The sequence below is a fragment of the Mastigoproctus giganteus genome, chromosome 11 (genome assembly GCF_048544385.1).
Source record: "Mastigoproctus giganteus isolate SK-2022 chromosome 11, ASM4854438v1, whole genome shotgun sequence".
NCBI classification, from domain to species: domain Eukaryota; kingdom Metazoa; phylum Arthropoda; class Arachnida; order Uropygi; family Thelyphonidae; genus Mastigoproctus; species Mastigoproctus giganteus.
In genome coordinates this window covers 115,511,334-115,537,398 of record NC_143585.1, presented here as the reverse complement: position 1 = coordinate 115,537,398, position 26,065 = coordinate 115,511,334, and the positions used below count along the sequence as shown (strand labels likewise).

General features: G+C 35.9%; 1 protein-coding gene across 1 annotated transcript in view; it reads right to left on the bottom strand.

The window, feature by feature from the left end:
- LOC150078365 (E3 ubiquitin-protein ligase RNF38-like) overlaps window positions 1–26,065 on the bottom strand; it is a 280,964-nt gene that overhangs the window by 147,557 nt on the left and 107,342 nt on the right. The window contains exon 5 of the mRNA XM_090384822.1: window positions 12,860–13,085. Coding sequence (XP_090240948.1) covers window positions 12,860–13,085 — 226 coding nt within the window. The remainder of the gene's footprint in view (window positions 1–12,859; window positions 13,086–26,065) is intronic.

The following is a 26,065-nucleotide window of genomic DNA, read 5'->3' as shown; positions in this document are numbered from 1 at the left end:
GTCGTTTTGCTAACATTATGTTAATTCAGATTTGGCTATGTATTATTGATGCTTTTGCACTATACTTATACATAGTTTATTAAGAACTAATATCACCAAACATTTATTTTTATTACACATTTTCAACTCCTAACTCATAATATCAATAGAGTCTAGGAAGTGAGCCAAAATACCACCCTCCCTTTTAAAAAATCAGCAATGGCCACCTTCCTTGTCTAAGTACAGGAACTCCCGGACTTACGTAAGGGTTGCATTCCACGGAATGCTACATAAGTTGGAATTTCCCTAAATAAGCACTTAGGGAAATTCAGCACTTGCAACTATGTGTGCTGAATTTGATAGAAGCAAAAAAGAAATGTTCGACAAACATGTAAATAGAATTATTCAATTTTTTTTAATATCTCATGTGCAGGAAAAATTACAAAAGTGTACAAAATTATAAAATTACAAAAATAGAGAGGAGACAGGCATAATGTCAGCAAGTTTTACCTTTTGAGCATTACTGCAAAAATTAACTCTCCAGATGATAAGCACACCGCTGCGGAAGTGAGGGTTGTGGAGATTTAAAAAGGGTTTTTTCCAACACATCACAAAATTTCTCTGCAGCTGCAGAATCGGCACTGGCAACTTCACCACATACTTTAATGTTTTCGAAACCAGCGCAATGCTTGAACCTATTAAACCAACCATTGCTTGCCATGAACTTCGCCTGGTGTTTGCTGTACTTATCGTTATCTTCATAAATACTTCTTGCTTGAATGGCCGTTAAGATTCAGGGGCACTTGCTTCTGAATCTGATTTTCCATTCACATTATTAATAGCTTTTCCATCTTCAATATAGCACCTGAATGCTGTTTTGTAATCACTGTTGGGGCGGACTGGCTCCGTTGTGAAATACGTTGATCCTTGACCATGTTCTTTTATACATGCACTATCCCTTAAAATAGCATTCACTGTTGAAGTAGTGAGACCTAATTCGGTGCAATAGATGACAAATTTTGTCCTGCTTTGTACTTCTTAATTAATCTTCATATCTAAATCAATTTTGTTTCATTTTTTTCATTTTGTTTCCTAGCACTGCCAGCACTTGCACTTTCTGTTCGTCGCTTTCCCTTCATCATTGTAATAAGTAAATAGGAATGAAGAGAAGATTCTGAAAATTTATTTAGGTTTTTTTATAAGACTGAAGATTTCAGTGAAGGAGAAATACATTTCACCATAATAACGTAAAAACCCACACAATTCCAGTTATTGGGATTATTGCAAATGCAATAAGATCGAGTTTACTGCCCACTTATAATAGATTGCGCTAACAGAAAAGCCAAATAAACCGGAATGTGCAAGTTGTTTTATTGTTTTTTGGTCGTGACCTCCAGAAATGTGTTTTAGAAAAATATCACAAAGGCATTCAAATTCCATTACAAAAATGACCTTTTAGAGAGATAAATAGCTTAGTTATATAGCAAAAATTTCAACTTCCGAGGTCTTAGAACGAATTACCAAAAAAATGTGTTATTGGGTTCACATTACGATATTGTCATGACACCTCCATTTATTCCTATGGGATACAAAATTGGTTTCCATGATTTTTTTTTTAAGTTTGCACCGGCCGGCAAAAACTTATGTAAAGTCGAATTTGCGCAAGTCGTGTATTACATAAGTCAGGGAATTCCGGTACATGGTCAAGGTGAGTGGTCCTCTAGGCACCTCAGATCGCAACTTTGTGATGGTTTCTTCTCCAATGGAGCCTTTCTCTCGTGGCCATTCCCAACCTTGTGTTGTTTGGCATTACAAGAATGCAAAATGGGATGATCAGATACAACTAACCATACCTTATTTCCACTCTTCTTTTCCTTGGTCAGATTACTGTTTCAAAACTTCTGATATCAACATTTTCTCAGATCATGTCAGTGAAATTATTGTGTTGTTTGGCATTACAAGAATGCAAAATGGGATGATCAGATACAACTAACCATACCTTATTTCCACTCTTCTTTTCCTTGGTCAGATTACTGTTTCAAAACTTCTGATATCAACATTTTCTCAGATCATGTCAGTGAAATTATTCTTGTAGGGATGGATTCCTTTATTCCATACCCAACCTTAAAATCTCGTCCTTTATCTAAACCTTGGTTTTCCAATCAATGTGTTAAGGCTGTTCACAAGAGAAGAATGTTGCATATTGCAATTGGCTTGTTTCCGAATCTTCAGGTTCATTTTCTGCCTACATCAAAGCTTGCAACAATTGTAAAGCAGTTATTAATCATTATATACAGGCTCAGAGCAGAAAACGTGCTTCTTATCCAAATTATAGCCAAGCATTCTGGTTGCCAAAGCCATTTGCCACAACTTTTTCCATCTCTGCTGCCACCTCTGTCAAAACTAGATGGTTCTATTACCACTTCAGCTGAAGATAAAGCTGACCTGCTAGCATTCTATTTCTTTTTCAACTAGCATATTGATGATCTTGGCAAACCACCTCCCACCATTCTCAGTACACTCCATTCAATGCCTCCTGTGGTCTTCCTCCAAAAGAATGTCAGAAGGATTCTGACGAATCTTGGTGCTAAGAAATCTCCAGGTCCTGATAGTATTTCTCTCTTACTCCTGTTCTGCATCGCTTTTTTTCACTTTCTTATTTCAAAGGTGTTTTCCTTCTGCTTGGAAATTTGATCATATCCATCCATATCCTGATAAGGGTGACAAATCCCTCCCATCTCCAATTATCATCCCACTGAATTACTTCTATTCTTTCTAAAGTAATAGAGAAGTCACTTATCTTAACTGTCAACTCTTAAACTATCTAGAAATCAATTAACCATCAATTCAAACTATCTAGAAACTTTCCAAGTGATCAATGATCACCAGTACAAATTCCATCAGTGTCAATCCACTGATGATATTTTGGCTTTTGTTATCCATCTATGGGCAAATTCAATGGAAAAGTTTGGTGAAACTCAAGCAGTTGCTCTTGATATTTCAAAAGCTTTTGATCGTGTTTTGGCATAAAGGTCTTCTAAATAAGCTTCTATCTTATATTATGCCAACTGTTTTTTATAATTGGGTATCCAGTTTTCTCACTGCAGGTGATAGTAGATGGCTCAGAGAGAAATCTCTTATATCTTGCAAAAAAGGATCCTTCTGCTCCTATGCTTATCTTCAATGACACTCTAATTTCTAGGCAAGATCATATATTTCTATTGTGGATTACCCTGAATTCTATTTCTCTTAGCATAAGCACATTACAAATATTGCTTCCTCTGCATCTAAAAAACTGGGTTTCCTCTTTTGCTCTCAGCATTACTTTTCTTCCAAACAGCTGTTCACTCTGTACAAATCGCAAATAAAATTTGCCCTACCAAGGAATATTGTTCCCACGTCTGGGGTGGTGCCCCCAAATCTCTCTCAGGCTTCTAGAAAAGAGGTCAGTTAGGTTAATTAATGACTCATCTCTAACAGAGCCTTTCCACTCTCTGTCTCAGAGATGTTCTGTTTCTGTTGCATGCCTTTTCTATAGATACTTCCATGGGCAGTGTTCTGCTGAAGTGGCTTCTATAATTCCTGCTCTCTCTTCCAAAGTAGTCCGAACATGTCCTGCAACCAGTCAATATCCTTTTACTGTCCAATTTCAAACTCAGAGAACTAATTTTTCTTCTTCCTCATTTATTCATTCACCTTCCATTTTCGGGAACAACCTTCCTTCATACCTATTTCCTGAAGATACATATTACAATCTACAGAAGTTCAAGTGTAACATCAACAAATATCTTCTTTCACTTTCTCAACCTATGCATGGTACTAAGTACTGTAGGTTTTAATACCTCTTGTGTTTGAGGTTTTCATAAAAAAATAAATAAAAATCAGAGTTATAAAAAGACCAATGTGAGACAAGTACAAAAACAATGTGTTGAACATCAAAACATGTTGACACAGTAAAACTTTACTGCAAGTTGTTTTTTACAAATGGTAAATAAAAGCAAAACAATAAATAAAACATGCAAGTTTACACATTGTACCACTGAGGTAACTTTATGCTGATATGATCCAATTAACTGTTACAACTTCAGATATCTCATTCACTTACAGCAAAAGATGTATGACTTCATGAATAAATCTGGTAAACTGCAGGCTTAGTTTGGCAGCCAGCTAACTTTCTATCATGAATTCCTAAGGTCAAAGCATGTTTCGTTAAAGCTTGATGGGTACCACCATTTTAATTCTTTCAAGGGCATCTATCCTACTCTTCAAACTCTTATAAAAGCCGATCAGCATGCTTAGATGGCCCCTAATTTCTTCCCACTCACTACAGACATCCTCTTTGGTTGGATCATGTCCTGTTCCAGAAAATCTGCACACATTTAACAAGTTGCATATTTTTTTAGGCTGTGATGTATTGGAGAATTGCCCCCTTCAGTTCTCCACCGAGCCACAGCACTCCCACTACTTTGTGCCTGTTACTCTGCTAATCTAATCTGGGGTATGATTTCTATTAAAATACAATTTAATTGTTTAACAATGAAAATTAATAAGATTAATAAATTTAATTGATTAATTGACAGTACTACACTAAGCTTTTGTTTGTTTTGTTTTGTTATTTGGAGCATTAGCAACTAAGGCCATATTGCTCCGGGATATACGGTGGTCATTCCATGACCTTTCTGCATTCTCCATATTTGGTGGTGACGGGCTCGAACCCCAGTCTAATCAAGAAGCGTGTGCTACGCACTGCTGCTCCTTCCCACCTGGCTACGGAGGCGCCTACACTAAGCTAAGAGATTCCTAAATGCAGTGATACATAGTACACTATCTAGTTTTAGGTTTACCTTATGCTTTTAAGCTAAGATATATGTTATGTTATACCATAATGAGTGCAATACTCGATACTACGGAGTATGTATGTAAATATTGTATATTTACAAACAATTTACATACAATATATTATATATATTTATTGTATTTACATACAATATAATATATACAATATTATATTGTATTATATTGTATGTATATTATATTTACATACAATATACATACAATGTATGTAATATACATACAATGGATGTCACCTGCTGTGATCACTTCGGAACTCAGCTTAATTGATAACAATAGCCAATGAAACAAGAATGCAGTTGTTCAGCATTGTTTATTGATCACAGCAGAAACGGGTATATAAAAAGGTGGAAGTGGACAGAAAGAAAACATTAAAATAACACAATATAAAATACTTTATTAAGAATAAATATTGTCACAATCAATTAGATAGTATGAATCAGAGCTGTAATACTCAATATGTTCTACGTTGCTAATAATATTAGTAAATTAATAAGAGGAGTTTACCTCAATATAGTACATAGAACACTTCTGTATGATACCCTCCAGAAATTAAAACGGAAAAAACGAAAAAAAAATCGACAACTTACCGGTACATTAAAGTAAAATATAAATAATTAAATAATCAATTTAACACAATTCAAAATCAATTAAAAACAATTAAAATTCAAATTAACACAATTAAAAGAATCTAACGAAAATACTCAAAACGATTTTCCTTCCTGAAGCTGACAATGCTTTTTGACCGACTGTCGTGATCACAGGAATGAAAATTACCGAATCAGGCTAAACCTGCAACTTAAATAGTGATTATATGTCTTCGCGCATGCGCGTAAAGGTCCACGCATCGGAGATCAAATATGGCCGCCGAACATTAACAGAATTCTCGTGTAGTTTAATTTCAACGGTTTCTGCAATTAATAGTCGCGTATAATTACGTTGGACGTTAAGTATTTTGGCCTCGTTAAATAAAAAAGTATGCTTTTCGTTAATGGCATGAAAGGCTAATTCTGACGCTGCTGAACGAGAAGCACGAACTGAGGCTTCGTGTTGATTTACACGAATATTCGTGTAATTTACTAATGTCACAATCAATGAAAAGGTGAAATAAAACATTATTAAAATATATAAAAATATGAATGAAAATACAGTGGAACTTTTCTATTGCAAACTTCTATTTAACAAATTTCTCTATATTACGAATTTTTTCGCAAAACATTGCACGTTGAAACAAAATTACATGTAAAATTAACCCCAATTAGCGAAGTGTTAGTCTCTCTATAACGAATTTTTAAAAAATTAGCAAAAGCATTTTTAAAAGATTTTCAAGCATTTACTGCTAAACAGCTGCTCAAATATAACACAGCCTCCTTTCCTCAGAAATTGCTCATTAGTATCTGAAATTAAACATCCTTTTAGTGAACACTTGTGGCCATTGACATGCATAGGAGGGTCGGTTCATTTTTGTTACAGTTATAAAACCAAATGGGTTTTCTTAAAAGTGGTCATGAACTTTGCAATAAATAAGGCAGATTTGTAAATTAACGTTAGCATTAGCAAAGGCACATAATGCAAGAAAGCAAGCATATATAGCATCAGCCAAATAAAAAAATTAAAAAAAAAACACACGCACACCCTTCTCGTTTCACCCATCCACTCACTCCAAATGATTGTCTAGTTCAGCCTTGAATCTATTTAAGCTATCGACTTCTACAACAAAAGGTGGAAGTTTTTCCATCAATCAACCACCCACCCGCTGGCTAAAGGCAAATTTCCGCACATCTATCCTACATCTAACTTTCCTCAATTTGAATTTATGCCCCTCAGGTTCATAATCTGAGCAAGTGGAACAATCCCATCAGAATTCAGCATGCTCAACCCATTCAAGGCCTTATATACCTTAATCAGATCACCTCGCAAGGTGCCTAGTCTACAGACACTGTAATTTGCAAAACTTAAGCCTTTCTTCGTAAGAGCAACCCTTTGTTCCATTCACTAATCTTGTTGCCTTTCTTTGTACTCGTTCCAACAGTTCTATATCCTTCTTAAAATGAGGCCTCCAGATCTGTATACAGTACTCAAGGTGTGGCCTGACCATTGCCTTATACAAGGGGATAATCACCTCCTTATTCCTGCTAGAAAAATTCCTGTTTATCATTGACAAGACACCATAAGCTACTCTTGCAGACCAGCTAAGGAAAAAACAAAATTCTCTGCGGGCAAACCTTTAGTGCACTGCGACGACAATACAGAGAATGATTCTAGATTCTGGTTTTAGTAACGCCTATTGAGTGACGTTCGCTTCTCACCACAACCGTACCATGTGACCCTCCTGTCAATCATTATATTATAGTTTTTGTATGTCCCTTCTCATTTAACTGGACTCCCAGTAGATGGTTTTTCATGAAATTTTTTTCAATTTCACTCTTTTAGAACGATTTGTCATCAATCACATAGCCTATATGCTCAGTTTTTGTTTTTTTTTTTTTTTCTGAAAAGTAACATACATTAACCATAAATTTTCTTTCGTGTATATATGAATGAAAACAGTATAAAAGGGATTCACAGTCGTATATTTCTTCAAAGTGATTGATAGGAAACGTCACGTGATACTGTTGAATTGACAAGCAAACGTCGTTGAGTAGGCAGTACTAACATTTCACTATACGGCCAGCACAGCAAAGTTTGTGGTGGCTACAGGGTGTATGTATCAGCAGAGAACTGCAGCCAGGTAATTTTTACCATTGCAGAAACAATGTTGAAGAGAAAGTGTAAGTATTAATGATAAGGTCAAGATTCTTCATGATATTTACCAGGGTTTTAAGAAAAAAGATATTGGTAAAATATAGCATACCTGCAAGCAGTTTATCTACAATTTTAAAAAATCGAGAATCAATTTTAAATGCAATTGAATGAGGAGCAGACAAGAAGCAAATTAAGTTGTGTATATATATGTTGATAAAGTTGTTCTAAAATGGGTGGAAATGATACGTGAAAAGAATATAAAATATCAGGTCCAATAATTAAGCAACAAGCTCTGAAATTTGCACAGTCCCTTGGACATACAGAATTTAATGCAAGCACAGGGTAGTTAGATAAATTTAAGAATGCCACAGAATTGGGGAAAAGGTTATTTGTGGAGAAAGTGTTAATGTAAGTGAAGAAGATTGCAACAGTTGAAGGAATAATACCTTAAAGAAGATTTCGGAAGAATATGAACCTAAGGATGTTTTTAATGCTGATGAAATGGGTTTATTCTTTAAGTGTTTACCTAATAGAACACTTGCTTTTAAGGATAAACGTTTTGGCAGAAAACAAAGAAAAAAATCACTGTGCTAATTGGTGCCAATATGACAGGAAGTGAAAAATTAAGACTTTTAGTCATCTGAAAATCAAAAAACCCAAGATGTTTTAGAGGCACAAAATCATTGTAAGTTGACTACACAACTTAAATTTTTTAATAAAAAAGCATCGATGACAGGTGATATTTTCAAAGAATGAATATTAAAACTAGACAAGCATATAACAAAAGAAAAATAGTATTGATTACTGACAACTGTTTGGCACATGCTGCCAAACTTAAGTGTTAACTTGTTTTTACCAACAAACGTAATGTCAAAACTCCGGCCAATGGACCAAGGCATTATTAAAAATTTTAAATTTCATTATCAAAAGAGAATAATAATGAAGATTGTTTTGGTTGATATGTTGTTTAGTGGCATAAGGGCTGCTAAGGCCATATCGTGCCTAATGAAGATTGTCAATGCATTACAAGAAAATAGAAACTTGAAGGTTAGAATTAACCTTAGAGATTGCATCTCTGCACTGGCGGTTGTTGTTATTTTGATTTTTAGGAGCATTAGCAAATAAGGCCATATTGCTCTAGGGATATGCGGTGGTCATTCCCTGACCTGTATTTGGTGGTCATGGGCTCGAACCCCGGTTTAACCAAGGAGTGTGTGCTACACACTGCTGCTCCTGCCCACCTACTCTGCGCTGGAAAAAGTTTGGACAAACAATGTCACTGAATACACTATTCAAAATTGTTTTTCAAAAGCGGGATTTTTATCGAATACGGAAGTCGGACAAACAAGATGAACTGCAGCTTTAACAATTAAAAAACTTTTGGACATTATTAGAATCATCCGGAAACATCGAAAATGATATAACACTGGATGGTTATGTCTATATAGATCAAGATCTGGCTGTTGTAACAGAACATGTTAGATGCGACCATGATCAGGAAGATATTAATGAGATGCTGAAGTCTCATCAGAACAACCCATAGAAAAGCCAACTGATGAAGAAATGATTCACGCTTTTAAAATGGTTCGTCTGGGTCTACAGTTTTGTGAAAATGTTCCTAATAGTGTTTTTAATGCTCTGAATAAAGGTGAGGTTTTCTTTGAGAATCAGAAATTTTTTAATTGTACTGTGCAAATGAAAATTACAAATTTTTTTTAATTTGTGATGCTTACCAGCAAAAATTATGTAAACGTAATTTTATATAAATATATTTTTGAAATAAAATACATTAAAAATAAAATGAATGTTCATTTTCATATTCTAATTAGACAACAATTTCCAATAAAAAAAGGTATTCTCTGTATAACGAAATTTCTCTACAATGAATTTTTTCGCTGAATTTATCCTATTCACACCTTCCTAACGAAGATTTATCAAATCTTCGTTAGGAAGGTGTGACTGTATATGGAAACCTATTGAATTTAAAATATTATATACAGGTTAAACAAAGAGTAAAAACAATGAGAACAAATGTAGATCGATAAAAACACAAATAAATATTCACAAATTTATCTTTCGAGGCAATGCGCTTCTTTATCAACTTAGGTACAATGCACGACAATATATCTACAGAAGTGTGAATTACTGTGCTATCATTGAGAGTCTGCAAATTGTGAATGGCAAAAAAGGAAAGGGGAGGAAGAAAGGAGGAAAAAAATATATCAACCATCAGACTCCATGGCGATAGGGTGACAAACATTTTACCATATTGTTAACCTGCCATTTCTCATTATGCTGCAAAATAACCACTTCAATAATCGGTTCCACGATTGCAATTAAGAACCTGCAACAACTATATGGATGCTTCCAACTAAGAATGATGACAGGAATCATGTGCATCCTCTAATATTTCAACATGGATTATAATTTGTGCGCTGCTCACACCAATAATGTTCAGCAATAGCAAAAAGGGTGAAATTGGTCTGCCGAATAGTCCCTCATGCTCCAAGACATGATCACAAAGTCTCCATTGGGACTTGCCAATGTAACAAATCCCACAATCCAGGCAAGTAATTCGATAAACCACATCTGCCCGTTGCAGAAGGAGAATAATCAATTTAATCCTAGAAAATGTCAACTGCAATTTCCTGCCAGGGAGCTGGGCATAGCCAATATGGTAGTGCTGCAACCCTGGCATTACAACCCTGGGGAATGTAAGCAGTGGAATTTCACTGGAATGCTCCAAATTGGCAACAAACCTAATATCGTGTAACTGAAATCTAACCAGAACATGGATACCCACACCTGGGCAAATCCTCCCCAATTTTTTGAAATTTCAACATCTCTGTCAGTAGCAAAATCACAATGGCACCACACACAAATAATGCTCTTGCTGTACTATGCAGATATCCTGCGGCATGTACCTATAGATAATTAGCGAATTGTTCATGGCATATTAACTTTCTGTATACTGAGGTTACGACGCACGATCCCACATGCCAAACCAAGACATCTAAGAATGGAAGAGTATGATCCACTTCTAACTCCGTAGTGGAAGAAATACAAGAAGACAAGGAATTAAGATATTGGAGAAGCATAGCCTCCAACCCTTGGGGAATGACTTGAACACATCTTCAACATATCTGTGCAAGAGCCTGATAGGGACAGGCAAATTCAAAAATATATCTCCCACTAAAGACTCCATGGTAATATTGGCTATAGGCGAGCTAACTGGGGCACCCAAGGTTCTTAATTGCCAAACATGACTGCACACCCAGATAAAAAAGCATCAAAAATATCATTAACAGGGGTGGGGCCTTAGGTTCCACCAATGCAGGATTAAAACAATATAAGCAACATACATCAAATAGTGGATAACAGTGTCATCTCTAATGTGAAATTAAGCAATAATTGAATTCCAACACCGGGTCTCCATCACCAAAAAGGCCAAATTGCCCACAAGACAAAGCAAGCAGGAATGTGCACAATTTTCAAATTATTAAATATGATTTATTAATTATTTTTTGGCTTAAAAAATTCTTGTCCACTGAAATGAAATACCTTTTTTGAAAGAACTGTGGGGAACCAAATCCACAAGGATATCATGGAAATATCATGCTGTGATTGTCTAATACAATACAATTCCATCAAGAACTGGGTTTGCTGAATTCAAAAGGAATTGTAGGGCAACCAAAGATGAATCTGAGTATGCTAAACTCAACTGTAGCAAACCACCGACCTAAAACATTGATGCTGTTCATGGCCTGATTTTGAAAGATTGTCATATTAGGTTATAACACGTAGCAAAGACACTAAACATATTCTATGAAAAAGATCACTACAAAGAATTGAGCTTGAAAAAATTTCATGGAAGAAACTTTAAAAAAACTAGGACTACTATTTAAATATCAATGAAAATTCTAACACATCTCAGATCTCACATCTCAGCTCAAACTGAGATACTGGATCTTGGATCCTGCTGCAAGATGCAACAAAATGCAGTGACTTAAATGGCTGATATAGTTACATTATTAGTATTAGTAATGGCCAAGTGGTGCAAGGAAGCCTATGGCTTATGCTGCACCAGCTAAAAAAAAATTATTAATAATAAATAAATAAAATAAAATAAAATATAATAAAATAAAATAATAAGAAATTTTTAAAAAATAATAATTAATAACAGAAAAGGAAATAGACAACCTATGCATTTCCCTCCTCCTGTAGGTAATTATCCAGCTGACCTTTGAACTTCCCCAAATATGTCAGCCTCTATCACCCATGTAGGTAATTTATTCCAATAATTTATAACTCCGCTGACTAAAATAAAACTTCCTGCAATCCAGGCTAAACATCTCCCCCTAGTTCCAGAATCATTTATAACCGTGAAAATTTTGTCCTCATTCATTTTACTTATGCCGCTCAGAGCCTTAAACACCTCAATCATGTCTCCTCTAAGATGCCTAGTTTCCAAGCTCTGCAACCCACATATTCAAAGTGTTTCCTCATATGGATGCCTTTTTGCTGATCTCACCAGGCAAGTTACCCATCTTTGGACCCTTTCAAGAAGCACAATATCTTTCTTTTGGTGCGGTCTCCATACGTGAACACAGTATTCCAAGTGTGGTTTAACAATAGCCTTATATAATGGGATTATGACGTCCTTATTTTTACTAGCAATTGTTCGATAAATCGTCAATAGGACACCATAGGCATTCCTTGCAACCAGTGTGTAATGCTCTAACTTCTTGTCTGACCATATCATAATACCAAAGTCCCTTTCCTCCACTACTGGCTTTAGTTCAACTCCACCAAGTGTATAAGTTATTTTGGGGTTACTGTTCCCCAGGTGCAATACCTTTCACTTTGCTGGATTAAAGAATAGCTGCCATTTTTCTGACCATCCCTGAAGTCTATCTAGGTCACTGCCTCTGTGATGTTCATAACAGAGGGAGTGTTTCAAATGCTGATGGAGCCATGGCCACTTATTTTACATACAATTTAAATATGTATTTCATTATTAAAATGAATATGTATCATATACCAGTAGAATATGTAAAAATTTTGTCAGTACTGAAAAAAAAAAAAAAAAAAAAAATATATATATATATATATATATATAAATATAATTTCTTAGTTTTTCAAGATGCATTTTCACTTGGTGCGAGTATTGTTGCGGTTGGTAGTTTTTTTTTGTTTTTTTTTAAGTGGATCAGGTACAGAGAAAATATCAAACTATTTCCTAGTCATTAATATATTTTATTCCAAAAATCAAACCAATACTTACTTGTCCTATATCACACACAAATCCCTGTTGTTGTGATTGTGACTGAGAAGGAGGGGGAGGTTGTGGAGGTGGTGTAGGATGTGGAAGTAGTCCTGGATGAAGATGTGGTTGTACATGAGAAGAGGCACTCAACTGGAGAGGCAGGTTTGGGGGCTGGAAGGCTCTGTGTTCAGAAGTGTGCCATACCGGAAGGCATTCACGGAACCTGTTATGTCTGGCATTAGGGCTGAAAGATTTAATACTAGCATCAATCTGAATAATTACAATCTAATTATCATAAAAGATAGCCTGATCAAGAGACTATTTGACAAAATTTAAAAGTTTCACTCATGAAGCAAAATAAGCATCAACAGGCCTTCTTTAGTTGTTCAACTAAAGTATAATACCCAATTTCAACTAAACAGACCAGTGATTGTACAAAGCATCCCTAGGGCTACATAACTCAGCAGTGACGGCAGGTCACTTAACCTAGATGGGGTCACTATGTGACCCCAACGCTACTTTTTTTTTTTACAATATTTTTCTCAATTAATGTCTTAAAGGCTTTACATGTAGGTTAGTGCAAAAGCTTCATTTTAACATAGCCATCTACCAAAGTAGTTAAATTAATTAATTTAATTAAATAGTGGCATCACTATTTGGCATCATTTTGGTTATATCTCATATTGTGAATGCTTTCACAAGTTGCCATGGTATTGTACTACGTCGAATAAATAACACTTCACCAGTGGAGAAGACTACTATTATTTATTCTCAGAGGATACCACCACCCAGACGGCACTGTTTCAAAGCTTGTTGGCTTCTCTTCGGTGGATGGTCAGGTACCCTGGTGTTGCAATAGTGACAACCCAGTTATGAAGTATAACTTCACAATATGAGAGATGCCCAATGTATGCAGTGATATAGACTATAAAATATTTAAGGGCAAAAGCCTCATGCTACGAGGTAGAATGACTAACATGTAGGTTGGTGCAAAAGCATCATTTTAACGAAGCCATCTACAAAAGTAGTTAAATTAATTAAATTGATATAACCAGATATTAAAGAACAATGCCAATTTAATTAATTAATTTAACTACTTTGGTAGATGACTACGTTAAAATGATGCTTTTGCACTAACCTACATGTTAGTCATTCTACCTCATAGCATGAGGCTTTTGCCCTTAAATATTTTATAGCTTAAAGGCTTCATTATTTTTTTTTTTAGCTGAGTGAGTTTTTTTACCTTTTTCCAGATCTCTATGGGGTAAGTAACAAATTTAAATACCTAACTTAACAAATTTAAATACCTAACTTAGAAAAAATTATTTCTTGATCGGGATCACCTAATGATCCCACGTGGCTGTCAATGTTATAACATTAACCATTATAGAGTGCAATTATTCGTTTGTGCACATTTTGTACTGGTCAGGGCATGCTTGAAAGCATATTAGGATGTTTGCTTTGTTGCTTACAGTGTAATATTCTCGAGTGCTTGATTTCGGCAGTCTGTAGCTAGACCATGTCACATAAGTATATCACTGAAGCTGAACTTAAAAAGTTAGTAAATGAAGAGTCTGAGGATATTTTTGATGAACTGGAATGTCATAAGATGAAGATATGTTACAGGAAGACATTTCACAAAACCAAAGGCAATGAATTAGCGATTCGTCTGACAAATTGTTGTTATTGTTGATAAATTTGTTGGTGCATCAGCAACTTAGGCTATAATGCACTGATTACAAAGCCTATTTCTTGCAGGTTCATACAACTTACCACCAGTACAAAATATTCTTTCACTTTCAACTGATGAAGCTAGTGCACTTAAATATTTCAAAATTCCACTGAAATTATCATTTTGCACAGCTTTGGACAAAAATAAATTAAGAGTCAAAATTGTAAGGATTAGCATCGAAGTGGTAGATTCTCTTTTACTAGCTTCATTAGTAAGTTCTTCAAATGGACCTAAGAGTTGGACAATTCATACTTCTGTTATGAACTTAATGTTGGGATATTGTTATCCACAGCATATGTTGCGAGAGCTTTTCGCTGTTCTGGGTAATACATTGAATTCCAATGAGTGGTTACATCTTGAATTAATTTATGCTTCTTTAAATTTAGCTGCTCCTGTATTTCCATTAATTTGTTAACTGCTGAAGCAGAATGGCTGAAGTATTTTATAATATTCCTATTAATAGTAACAACAGTCCTTACAGCCTGCTGGGCAAATATGGAGTCATTTATTGAAATGTGTAATGTGTGTATGAAACATGATTGTGACTGCAAACCATCACCAGCTACCATATTTGCACCAGAATCTCGCAGTATGAGGAAGACTGCCTTTTTTTGATCTTATATTCTTTTAGCACGTTGTGCAACTCTTCACTGATCCGTATCCCTGTATGAAAGCCTGAAAATGGAAGAATTCTTAGGACAGCCCTGTGTTGTTCAAACTTATTTGAAAGCTCGTAATACTCAGAAATAGAGAATTATCTGTATTAGCTGTCCAAATATCAGTGGTTAAAGATAATATGGAAGGTGGCTTTCTCAAGGGATGTTTGAAGTTTTATTTTTACCTTCTGAAATATATCTGGAATGATTTTATCAGTGAAATATTTTCTACTTGGAATATTGTAATTTGGCCAAATTTTTTTTAATAGCCTTTGGAATCCAATGTCACATGTTACAGAATATGGTTGAAGTTAGCATTAGCATTAGTAGAGGCATATGATGCAAGAAAGCACGCTTATGCAGCATCAGCCAAAAAAAAAAAAAAAAAAAACCCACTCCCATTTCACCCCTTCATTCGTTCGAATTACCTGTCCAGCTGAGCCTTATATTTATTTAGGCTATCAACTTCCACAGCAAGAGATGGAAGTCTGTTCCACCAACCAACTACCCGCTGGCTAAAGGCAAATTTCCGCACATCTATCCTACATCTAACTTTCCTCAATTTGAATTTATGCCCTCTCAGGTGATTATTCTGGGCAAGAGGCAGAATCCCATCAGCATTGAGCATGCTCAAACCATTCAAGGCTTTGACACCTCTATCAGATCACCTCGCCGATGCCTAGTCTCCAGACACTGTAATTTGCAAAACTTAAGCCTTTCTTCATAAGAGCAACCCTTTGTTCCATTCACTAATCTTGTTGCCCTTCTCTGCACTCGTTTCAGCAGCTCTACATCCTTCTTGAAATGAGGCCTCCAGACCTGTATACAGTACTCAAGGTGTGGCCTGACCATTGCCTTATACAAGGGAATAATCACCTCCTTATCCCTGCTAGAAAAATTCCTGTATATCATTGAAAAGACACCATGAGCTATTCTTGCAGCCAGTCTGCACTGCTCAGAGAACTTCATATCTGCCTGCACAATTACCCCCAGGTCCTTTTCATTCTCTACCACTGTCAGTGTAGTACCACAGAGTTGATACGTTGCTCTGGGGTTACTGTTTCCCCATATGTAGTACTTTACATTTGTCAATGTTAAACTTCATTTGCCACCTCTCAGCCTATCTGCTCAACCTTTCCAGATCCTGTTGCAGCAGCATAGCGTTAGTAGTGTCCTTAACAACCCTGCCAACCTTTGTATCGTCTGCAAACTTGGACATTAAGCTTGATATACCATCATCAATATTATTTATAAATACAGAAAACAATAATGGACCCAACACTGAACCCTGAGGGACTCCACTAATAACATTAGTCCACGATGAGCAGTGTCCATTGATTACCGCTCTCTGTCTTCTCCCCCTCAACCATCACTTTATCCATAGCAGCAATTTGCCTCCAATGCCACACTGCTCCAATTTGTGCAGCAGTCTTCCATGTACATCAGTATCAAAAGCCTTTCTAAGATCCAAGTATATAATATAAAAGTTATTCCCTGCATCCAGTTCTTTTGTGATTGCATCACAGTATCCAATCAAATCGGTCAGGCAAGACTTCCCCTTAACAAAACCATGCTGTGTCCGAGCTATAACTGAAGTCTTGTCTAGATGATCCTGCAATGCTTCTTTAACCAGTGCCTCCATTAATTTTCCTGGAACAGAAGTTAAACTCACAGGTCTATAATTACTTGTGTCAGCCTTTGATCCTTCTTTGTGAATTGGAGTCACATTTGCACATCTCCAGTCTATGGGTACCTCTGAGTCCAAGGAAGCTCTCATGATTATGGCTAAGGGTTTGCTTACTTTTTTTGCTGCCTCCTTTAATATAACTGGATAGATCCAATCCACCCCAGGTGCCTTTTTTAAGTTTATCTTCAACAATTTCTCCTCTACTTTACTCTCAGTTATTACAAGATTTTTTTTTTGATTTGGTAGTTGTTGGCGCATCGGCTTCTGTGGCCATATTGCACCTCCCAAGGTTTTTGCAGTCCTTTGATCCAAGCCCGAGGCGGGAATCGAACCCGTGACCTTTGGGTTGCCGGGCAGGTACTTTACCCACTCGGCTAGCCCGGTCGGCGTTATTACAAGATTATCTAGCTTACTGCCAGAGTTGAATACACCTCTGGCATTCCACTCGCTGAATAACTCCTCATGTGTGAATGTTGATGCAAAATATTCATTCAATTTGTTAGCTACCTGAGCAGGATCATCAACAATTGAACCATCGATATGAAGTGGACCAATCTGATTCAAGGGCTATCATTTCTCCAATTAAATAATGGATTTCTTTGGCCTTGTGGTCATTAATATCCCAAAGCTTTTTTTGTTAATACTGCTTCTTCTCAAGTGGGTTGCACTTGAGCAGGAGGTTCAATGGTTCTGCTACTTCTTGAACACTCAGCATATGTCCTTTTCAACTTATCTGATGCTTCTGTTTCTATTGATATTTCTTCTGGATGGAACTTTTTGAGATGATTCATTATATTTGTGGTTGTAAACATTTTGGCTGTTTTATCACCCCTTGATATTGTGGTATCACATAAATTATGTATGCAAACAGTTTTGTCTTTTAGATTTATCATAAAATACTTCATGCAATACTTTGTGCGACATAATGGCCACTTTGACAATTACTGAAACCTAGGGCTGTAGTGGAAGGTATAAGCCGTATACTCTCTGAATTTTTTTTTTAGGTGAGTAGCGTATACCTTCTGGTTTTTAAAAGACTTTAAAAAACAAATATTATTAAAATATTTACAGAAAATTAAAAAATAAATTTGTTAGAATTTGATTCCTATAGGCAATACTTATAGTTTTATGTGACTTCTATGCAACCAAAACAAATTCGATTAATAAGCCTGATATAAACAGTATACGCTCTGCTTTTTGTAACATTCATAGAGTATACTCTCTGCTTTTCATAGAGCATACCCTCTGCAAATTTTACAACTACAGTACTGCTTAAATATAATCTGAAAAAATATTAAGAGGATTAGAAACACATTATGGATTAATAAGGTGTACAAACAAACTGAATACAACATGGGGCGAAGGTAAAGAAAGCGGACATGAAAAACACAGGAAACTAACCGATGACACACATCATCTGTTTACTGAGAATGCAGTGAGAAACTGCGGTAGCCGAAAGCAGTTTGTTGAATAAGTTCCTGTAATTTGCTGTGGTTCTCGTGTTGGCATTCATTCCATATTTCCAGCATACCCCTCGTAAACAACTTTTTCAAGTCCGAAGTTTGACAAAATATAACCATCAATATGTATTCTAACACCATTATTAATACTGCAAATAACAAAATATCAATTTACCTATAAAACCATTAAAATTATTAAACTCATTTGTGGCGAGTAGAAATGAAATCCCCAGAGTGCCAAAAGTCCAGAACAGTAGCAACATAGAAAGACTTAAGTAGAAAATAAAAAAAATTTCATCCACAAGTCGCAATTCTTCTTAACGGGTTCAAGTGAGATGGGCAGACTATAAATAGGCATGACGTAGCCGAGTGGTCAGGAGCGAGAGTGCATAGCACGCATTCCTTGAGCGACCATGGTTCAAGCCAGTGACTACTAAATAGGATAAATATTTGTATTGACGATTTATTGTAAACTCTACTGAGTTGGTTGTCGTGCCGGAATATAAACAGAAAATTTATTTTATTTATTTATAACAGTCACGTGACTGGCACTTAACTGTGTGTGTGTGTGTTTAATGGAAGTGCTTCTGCGATGCAAATGATATATCGGTGGTGCCGGGATGCAAAAAACGCCCGCCAGAAGATGGTCTAAAAGAACTAGTTGCAGATACTTATAACAAGTTAGAGATAGGTAACAAATTTTATAGTGGAACACACTTAGACATATGATGGTAATATTCCTAGTAATCATTGTAATATCATAGGCCTAATGACTCTGATTGAGTACAATGGACAACTGTACAGAGAAACAGTGGGCCAGTAAATCAGATTATGCACAGAACGGACATATGCACAAGTACCATACCAAATCCGGAGGATGCGGAAAGGTCAGATAATGACCACTGCATATCCCGGAGCAATATGGCCTTAGTTGCTAATGCTCCTAAAAACCAAATAACAATAACAACAAGTACCTCTTTGAGGCAAAAGGAATCATACAACGAATAATTTGGGCAACTGAGATGAGCAGTGGTTGAATCAACCGATAATTGAGATTCTATCAGAAAAAGTACATGAGTTTGGCAGACTATATGTGAAAAAATGGACATCACTGAGATTAGAACTGTGACCATGTATATTTGTGAAATAAAGTAGTTTAGATCTTTTTTGAGATAACTTGCTCTATTAGTTTGACAATTCGTGGTTGGGGGAGACATGCTGTATGAAGTGTGGTGGGGGGGGGACATGCTGTATGAAGTAATTAATTTTTGGATATGACATACACATGGTAAGATATACTCAGATCCCTGACATAACATGGCCTCAACAATGCATACACACTACTCGAACTCCCTCCAGTCACTATCTGGCAGAGTAGAGGTAGCAAGATTATACACTAGCTGATCTGGAAGCCTCCTGGAGAGTTACCAATAGATTCAATCTGATATACTAACTAGCGGCCGGCCTGCAAACACCACTTTAGAGCTGTACCCTCGAAATATAAGGAATTTTTTATCTCGCCATGGTGTTCATCATAACCTCAAAAGACATCAATCATACTGCAGGTGGAAGAGGTGGGGAGGGTTAACCGGAACTTAGCTCTGGAGACTAAACATGGGTTCCACCACTTCAAGCCTCCAAATAAGCAAAGTGGTGGCACTGCACCGGTTGATGAGAGTCATCTACCACCTAGTATTTCCTGGTAACACTGAGGGGCGGCATTTCTCTGTGTGGTGTCGGCGCCACACCTCGACCCCTGCTTATGTTGGTTCACACCTGGGTGGTCACCCACAGTGTGCTTGCGCATGGGGGTTATACCCAGGATTACTAACAGTCCCACCATCGCGAAGGTGCAAGTAGAGGATTTGGGTGTCACAGACTGTCCAGATTTTGCCGAAATTGGGTCCACTTGACATGAGTGTCACCCAAATATCAGTTCCATCAGCGTTTTAGACTCCCAGGTAGCAATCACAGACAAGATGTGCTTGCTACCTGGGAGTCTAAAACTGTGTGCTTGCCCTGAGAGAATGTCTGCGACAGCCTCAAGGACCCAAATGTATCTCCTATTAACAAGCACAGACTGTGCTGAAAAAAAAAGTTTACCCCACAAGCCTTGCACAAGCTCTTCAGGGCCAAATTGATTGACAAGACTCATCATGTACTTCCTCCTATCGTGTCTGGACCGAATTGCAGACACTTTCAAATTTAACCCTAACTCACGACTTTTTTTCAACATTGACCTGTACTTGTTAAGTAAGTCTGCAGATCTCCTACTCTTAATTTCGTCAGTACCAATATGTACAACAATATCACCCTTTGTGCCTTTAAAAGATTATATCTGCTCTACAATATCATAAACGTTTGCCTATGACAGACATACTCTGGTCCTATTCCACCTATCCTTTTTGCACAATATATTTCCCATCTCCCTGACAATAGAGTCACCGACAATAACTAGCTCCTGTGGGACTAGCGCATTCCGCCCTGAAGGTTGCCGCTGTGTTGTCTAGTGCACAAGAGTGAGCTCTGGTGTTGAGTTTGGCAGCTGGGAGTTTGATGAGCCCCGATTTCAATTCCTTTGAAGGCATCTGCCCTACTCTTCAAACTCTTATCGATGCCCATCAGGATGCTGAGTTCACACCTAATTTCTTGACACTGTGCACCTAGCACACACAAAGACATCCTCCTCGGCTAGATCATGTCCTATTCCAGAGAGTTCCACAAACATTTCACAAGTTGCACATTTGTTTAGGTTGTGATGCATTGGAGAGTCGCCCTCTTCGTTTTTCCCCCGAGCCTCAGCACTTCCGCTACTTTGTGCATATTGCTTTGCTGCTATAGTCTGGGGCATGATTTCAGCTTTAATACAATGAAATTAATTAGGTTAATTAATTTAATTGATTAATCTACTATACTACACTCGACAGTACTATACTTAGCTAACGCAGTAATACGTATTCCGCTATATAGTTTTACCTTATACTTTAGCTATCAAATTCGAGATATACATTATACCGTAACGTTCACAATATTAAATTAGCTATATCCTTACAAAAAATCCTTATAAATATATATATTTATCCTTATAAATGTAAAATCCTATATCCATATAAATATAAATGATATATGCCCAAAAAGTGATTAAAAATTTCAAAATACAGTAGACTCTCGATTTTCCAGGATAGAGAGTAAAAAATAAATCCTGGATAATTGATTTCCCGGTTAATCCAAATATACAGAAGTCCCCGACATACGTAAGAGATACGTTCCAGGAAGTTCTTACTTCGTCGAGTTTTACGTAACTCGGAAATGACTAATAACATATTGCTATTATATAATTACTGACAAATCTGAATTCAGCACGATATCTGATTATTAGCTAAATTTTCTGATCCAAATCGATCGCTTTTATTTTCTTGGTAGATTTACTAGTACTGCTGTCACTTATTCTCTTAGTCGGCACCATGATAACGGTCAAAATGATTTTCTGTAAAGAACTTCACAGGGTTAAGGCAAAAATTCACTATTATCAACCCCGCATGAGCTCACATTTTATTAAAGCACATTTCTGGAGGTCACTACCAAAAAACAATAAAAATAATTTGCACTTTCCGTGTTATTGGGCTTTTCTGTTCATGCATCTAATTATAAACGGTAGTAAACTCATCTTATTGCATTTGCAAAAATACCAATAACTGCAGTTCTGTGGATTTTTACATTATTATGGTGAAATGTGTGTCCCCTTCACTGAAATCTTCAGTCATATATAAAAAAAATAAATAAATAAATAAATAAATTGTAAGAATCTCCTCTTCTTTCCTATTTTTTTGCTTGTTACTCCGTATCTCACTCGTGCAGTTTGTGCGTGCCATGATCGTCGTTATTGATTGCTTATTTTATTTTTTTGTTTTAAATTTTACAATCCTTAAAAAAAAAATTTGAGTTAAAAAAAAATTTACATAAGTCCGAAGTTGCTTAAGTCGGGGACTTACTGTATTGAAAAATGTTCAGCAACCCACGTAAAAAATATGGCGATAGATAAAATCGAAAAAACTTGCCACATACTACTCGCGTGTTCAGTACGATAATTCCCTTTATTTTTTGCAATGTTGATATTAAATCTAATAGCATCCCTTTATTTTTTACGATGTTGCATATGGTTTGGTCACCATTATAAGGGTTCATCATTAAAGATTTAACGGAGGCACCGTTTTCAAACTTTTGAATAATTTCAAGTTTCTGTTTAACTGAAAGCGTAACTCTTTTCCGTTTGCACATCATTTTTGCGATTTCTAAACAAAAAAAAAAAATTTACTATAAAAAAAACTGAGATCCCTGAAATAAATAATGAAACAAAATGTCTTTTTGCTGTGAGATGGAACACAACAATCGATGCGACGCACTAAAACAAACTAAACATTTGGTCTTTTTTTTTTTTTGAGCTTTTGGGTGTGAAGACAGCGGGGGTTGCAAGATAATAGGTATATTAATATCCCAATGACGACTTATAACACCGCTTCTTGTTGCTTATTTACGACTTGTAAAACATCTGTTTGCACCTATTCTAGTTATTACTTGAATTTTTTGATTTTTGGTTGATTTTTTTTTTTTTTTTTAATTTGGAGTCTTGGAATGTCCTGGTTAATCCGATTTGTAACTTACAAATTCACTAGCTAAATTGAAAAAAAAATATATGCTAACGAATGCTACTGGGCCTATTTAATCTATTTATAAAACACAAATTAATATGTTAACTAATCTAAAATACAAAGATATATGCCCAAAAGGTGATTAAAACTTCAAAATACTTATTTATGACAATTTAAACCTACTATCCTACTGCGCGACTGGTTACGCTATAATATTCCTGCCAAAAACACCGATATGATAGTGGTACAAGTAGCAACTTGTAACTTACAAAATCACTAGCCAAATTCAAAAAATAAGCCAACGAACGCCACTAAACTTATTTAATCTATTTGTAAAACAAACAATTTTTGGCAGCATCTTTCTAACATTGACCCAAAACCGTTTGTCTTTGAACTTCTATTTTTTTTATTCGCTCTGTACAGGTCTATATTAAATTCCTGCAAGTCCAAACCCAAGCCCAATAATTCTTGAAGAACATCACAAATTAAAGCTAAGTCTAATAAAAAGTTTGTAGTTGCAATTTTTTTTGTAATCCTTCGTGTGCACATCTTTCTTTTTGTTCCTGATTAGAATCATTTTTTAGCTTCTTGAAAATGATTACCTAATGCCTCATGGTTGTTCCATACACTACACTTGAAATAGATCAGAAAATCAACTACCCATTGTGTGCTTAAAATTCTTCCAATTTGTAATAGTTCAATACCAAGCAAGTTTGCGCACACTTTCAATTCTCTGGTATTTTTTGGCGACACATTATACATGACATATGTTTGTCAATAAATGCTTTAAATCTATCAATACCTGCAACAGTTTACATAGTATCACCAACTGATAGTTCTAATCGGTAATTAGCAGCACAATGCCACACAATTAATGAAGGGAAATTTTTCTTTCATTAGTTTGGTACCTCACTTTTACTACCCATCATAACAGCTGCACCATCATATGTGACACAAACTAAATGAGTTTTTAAATATTTTTCCGTCATTCTGTAAGACTGAAGACAATTGAGCAGAGAAGGAAATATCCCTTTTGCAGTAACACTTTTGAGTTCGATCAGATCCAAAAACAAGTTTACAACAAAGCTCATTCCACTGTCCAATTCATCAATTATCAATGAAATTTTGCTGTTTGACATTACAATCTTATCATCCAAATTTTTTTTCTCATTTCATCACTAATGTAAGTTGAAGATGTTAATGCAAGCATTAGTTGAATGAAGAACATGGCCTGTGTCAATCCCATTTAATTCTTGTAGGTCAAGCTCCGATTCAAAATGATAAAAAGACTGATTTTCTTTGGCCACCTAATATGCAGTGTAAAAAATTTTTGTTGTTATTAATTTTTCATGAGATAAACTTTTTAAACACAGATTTTCAAGGGCTCTTTCTCAACTTCTGCAAGCAGTTTTGTATCGCACTGTTTCCTTAGATCGAAATTTTTCTTTCTTAAAGAGAGTAGCTGTTGCTGTTTATGTTCGTAAATACAAGTAACTTCATTGTTTGCCCATTCCTTAGAAATGTTCATGTGCCCATCTTCTTTCTTTTCCACTCATCAAGTTCCAATTTGTTTACATAATGCACATCCAAGTCTCTTATTTTATAATTTTTTTTGATCAACAGTCCAACAACCTGGTCAGTCATTTATGTCAGTCATCCATTTCTGTCGAACGCAGATACAGGTCAACCATCACTAATCCGGTAGCGTTGGGACCTGTGGGGTGCCGGATCACTGGTGGTTATTTTAGCACATACAGTTTACCCAACAGCTAACCACCTCCTCCTACCTTTAACATGTTGACTGCCAAGCTAGTTTAAGAAAAAAATTCCCCAGGGGCCAAAAAATATTTAGCAAATAATTTGATTAGTAATTCTAAAATAAATATTGTAATGTCAGTGTTGTCGTTTTTTCGCTTAAAATATATTTTTAAAAAAAAGTATTTTTTTATGTCGCATATATGTGGCCAAGGTGGTAACGTATGTTGAAGCCATGTCGGCCACGTATGTGTGACACTTTTACGGCATACATATGAAGGTCATTTGTGATTAGTTTATTGCATGCGCGGCGAGCGCTGCAATAAAACTAATTACAAAAAAATAAACTCTCAAACATCACAATAAGTTTGTCAGTATTGTTATGGATTTTGTGAAAACAAGTTCGCTAGGGCGCTCATATTGTGTTGTTTTCCACAAGTTTGTACAAGTGTGTTGTAAAAAAAAAGAAAAAAAAAATCTAAAAAAGAAAATTACTAAAATAAAAGAAACTGAGAGAAATTGTTGGAATTTACAATTAAGCAGAATTAAACTTCTCACAGACACACCGCTGTAGAGTTTTTTCAGAAGCTCAACTTTATCTATTATGGACAACGTACAGTGTTTGCGCTTTCCACCACGAGAGGCGCTTTCTTTATGCATTGGAACCATGGCTGGGGCTAAATGTGAGCAGATTATAATAATAAATAAGAAAAACAAGTGGGAATGGCTTGCCAGTGTTTTTGCACCGATGAGTTCGCACCAACAGCTGATGCTGCAACCAACACCACCAAAACAGTAGCGGCAGGTCAGTGCGGCGACCCGGGAGATTTGAAATTATATTCGCGAAAATTATGTCCAAATTACCGGTGGCCGGATTAGTGATGGTCGACCTGTACTATCAGAAACAAAAACAGTCTTTTACACACTCTCTGTGGTTAACTCTTCACTCATTTTCTTACTTGTTTTTAATTTCTTAACTGTGGAAGGTGAAATGAAACTAATAATTATTTTCGTTTTTTTTTATTTTACAGTTCAAGACAACTTTTTAATATTAATTCATTCACAATCTCATTACCACTTTATTGCATGGGCAATCAAATAAAACTGTGGTGTCTAAATTGAAACTGAATTGCAGTAATATAAAGTTGTTAGTGTTGAACAAAATCGGCATATATAATACACCGTTGGTAACGGTGTTTTCTTATGTGATCTAGAGCTAACTCTATGGCATGCAGCTCTGCAGTGTAAATGCTGCAGTCAAGGGGTATCTGCTCTGATATGGTAT